A 2,175-nucleotide genomic window follows, 5' to 3' on the forward strand; every position below is an offset into this window, starting at 1 on the left:
CCGTGGCATCGCGCAGAAGCTTCTGCAAGGACATGTCCTTGTGCTTCTTGGTGTAGAGCAGTCGCTCTAAAGTCAGCTCTATACTATATTGGAAACACTAGAGTTTTATCTAGGAAAAACATTTGTTTCAGCATTCTAACCTTGTTTATGTGAATCGATGGATTTTTTGGGGGAAGGTAATAATTGGTCTTCCCTATCGACGTGCATCCTTTTGAGTGCGAAACTTATTTTTATGACAAAATTTTATAAAAGGCAACAATTGCTAAACTTTGGAACAAACTGCGAACCTGAAAACTATGTTCGTTGGTTGGAAAGCTTTAGCAAGATCCACGTTGTTCACTAATGGAGGGCTCAGCCCCCCACCTCAACTTGTGAGAGCAGAAACCTTTTAAGAATTATATTCTTGTACTTGGTTTTCTCTTTCCTAAAAAGCACTACAGCAGCCCGTTAGTCGGTTGGAGTCTCTCAATAAGGGTTTAAATATCTATTTAGGAAACCTTTTCGAAATCTAGTCATACATAGACGGTTTCACATACCCAGTCACTTCTCAATAATAGTTTAAAAAAAATTTGTTCTCGTTGGATACCGCAAATTTTAAAAATTTGCCATGTCGATTGGTGTAAAGAAATGTTGAATAAATTTAGCCGCTGCGGTTCAATGCACGTCTATGACATCGTAATAGGTGACGAATCTTGGATCTACTTATGCATATAAGCCGGAAATAAAACAGCAATCGACGGTATGGGTGTTTACAGACGAGCTTAATCCAATAAAAGTTGTTCGCGGACGAATCAGCTCAAGGCAAATGGTCGCCTGTTTTTTTTTTTTTTTTTGGAAAATCTGGTCCTGTCGCAACTGTACCACTAGAGAAACTTAAAACAGTCAATTCTGAGTGGTACGCAACCATTTGTTTGCCAGACGTTTTTGGATAATTAAGGAAAACCAACCGCCGAAGACGAAGCATCCTTCACCAAGCCAATGCCAAGCTCCTACGTATCGGCACACACAAGAGAGTTTTTGAGCACTCAAAATATCGAATTAATGCGTAATCCGCCTTGCAGCCCTTATTTGGCACCTAATGATTTCATTTTGTTCCCGAACATCAAAAATGAAATGCGAGGTCGACGTTTCCAATGCTTGAAGTAGCTGTTGAAGCCTTTATCCACTTCTGAGTGGCAAAAGTGCTTTAAAAATTGGTTCAAGCGAATGCAGAAGTGTAGGCGGTATAATGATAGTTAAAGTGGTAATTGGTATTGGTAATGATGGCAATCTTATTGGTTATGGTAATGAAAATGATTAAGGTAATTATTGGAAATGGCAGGAATAATGATAATGGCAATGGAAATTGTAACAGTAATGGTAATAATGAGGATAATGGTAATAGTATTGATAAAATTAATTACTATGGTAATGGAAATGGTAACGATAATGATGATGATAACAGCAATGGACATCTTAATAGTAATTGTATTAATAATGGTAATGGTAATGGCAATGATAATGATAATGCTATTGTAAATTGTAATAGTAATGGTAATAGTAACCATAATGGTAATGGTAAAGGTAATGGTAATGGCAATGGTAATGGTAATTACACTAATGGTAATGAATAAAGCAATGATAATAGTGATGATAAATGGTAGTGGTAATGATAATTTTAATAGTAATGATGTTGGTAATCGTACTAGTAATGGTAATAAATGTAATACTAATGCTGGCGGGGAGAAAAAGCAATACATTTTGTTGCTTGTTGGCAATCCTGGAAGTTTATATAAATGTATTGCTCCACCACATATGTATACATATACGCCATAAAGCTATCTCGTTGCTTAGCTAAAAGTCCAATTGGTTGACAGCTATGCTGCTTAGACCCTGGCTCATCGCTTTCCTTGGAGAACATATGATGCTTCTGTAATTTCCCATTAATACCTATGTACAAACATACACACGTATGTAAGTACATATATGTGAATAAGTATTTATAAGCATGCAAGTATGCAAAATTGCCGCACTTAATAGCAAACTTTAATACTTTCAGGAAATAAATAACTTTGCAGGGTTTCAACAGCACCAACATCGCACATTCATATGTATAGCGTGCCACATACCCTTACTGCCACCATCAAATACTTAGACCTTTGGTATCAGCACAGTGCTTACTGCTTAATCCAAAGA

At 36.7% G+C, this 2,175-nt stretch overlaps 1 protein-coding gene across 1 annotated transcript; it reads left to right on the forward strand.

Moving 5' to 3' along the window:
- The first annotated feature begins 1,292 nt into the window (after positions 1-1,292).
- LOC118736391 (aspartate and glycine-rich protein-like) lies at positions 1,293-1,815 on the forward strand. Its single transcript, XM_036466485.1, has 2 exons — positions 1,293-1,533; positions 1,628-1,815. The coding sequence occupies exons 1-2, from the start codon at positions 1,293-1,295 to the stop codon at positions 1,813-1,815; spliced, it is 429 nt and encodes a 142-aa protein (XP_036322378.1).
- The last annotated feature ends 360 nt before the right edge of the window (positions 1,816-2,175 follow it).

This window comes from Rhagoletis pomonella, unplaced genomic scaffold (assembly GCF_013731165.1).
Source record: "Rhagoletis pomonella isolate Grant_MI unplaced genomic scaffold, Rhpom_1.0 Rhpom_scaffold_00003, whole genome shotgun sequence".
Classification (NCBI taxonomy): domain Eukaryota; kingdom Metazoa; phylum Arthropoda; class Insecta; order Diptera; family Tephritidae; genus Rhagoletis; species Rhagoletis pomonella.

Bases quoted from the DNA above. Each gene is read 5' to 3' on its own strand.
- LOC118736391 (XM_036466485.1), top strand. From the start codon at position 1,293: ATGATTAAGGTAATTATTGGAAATGGCAGGAATAATGATAATGGCAAT. The intron at 1,534-1,627 runs GTAATAGTAACC...CAATGATAATAG, and splicing joins TGTAAATTGTAATAGTAATG to TGATGATAAATGGTAGTGGT.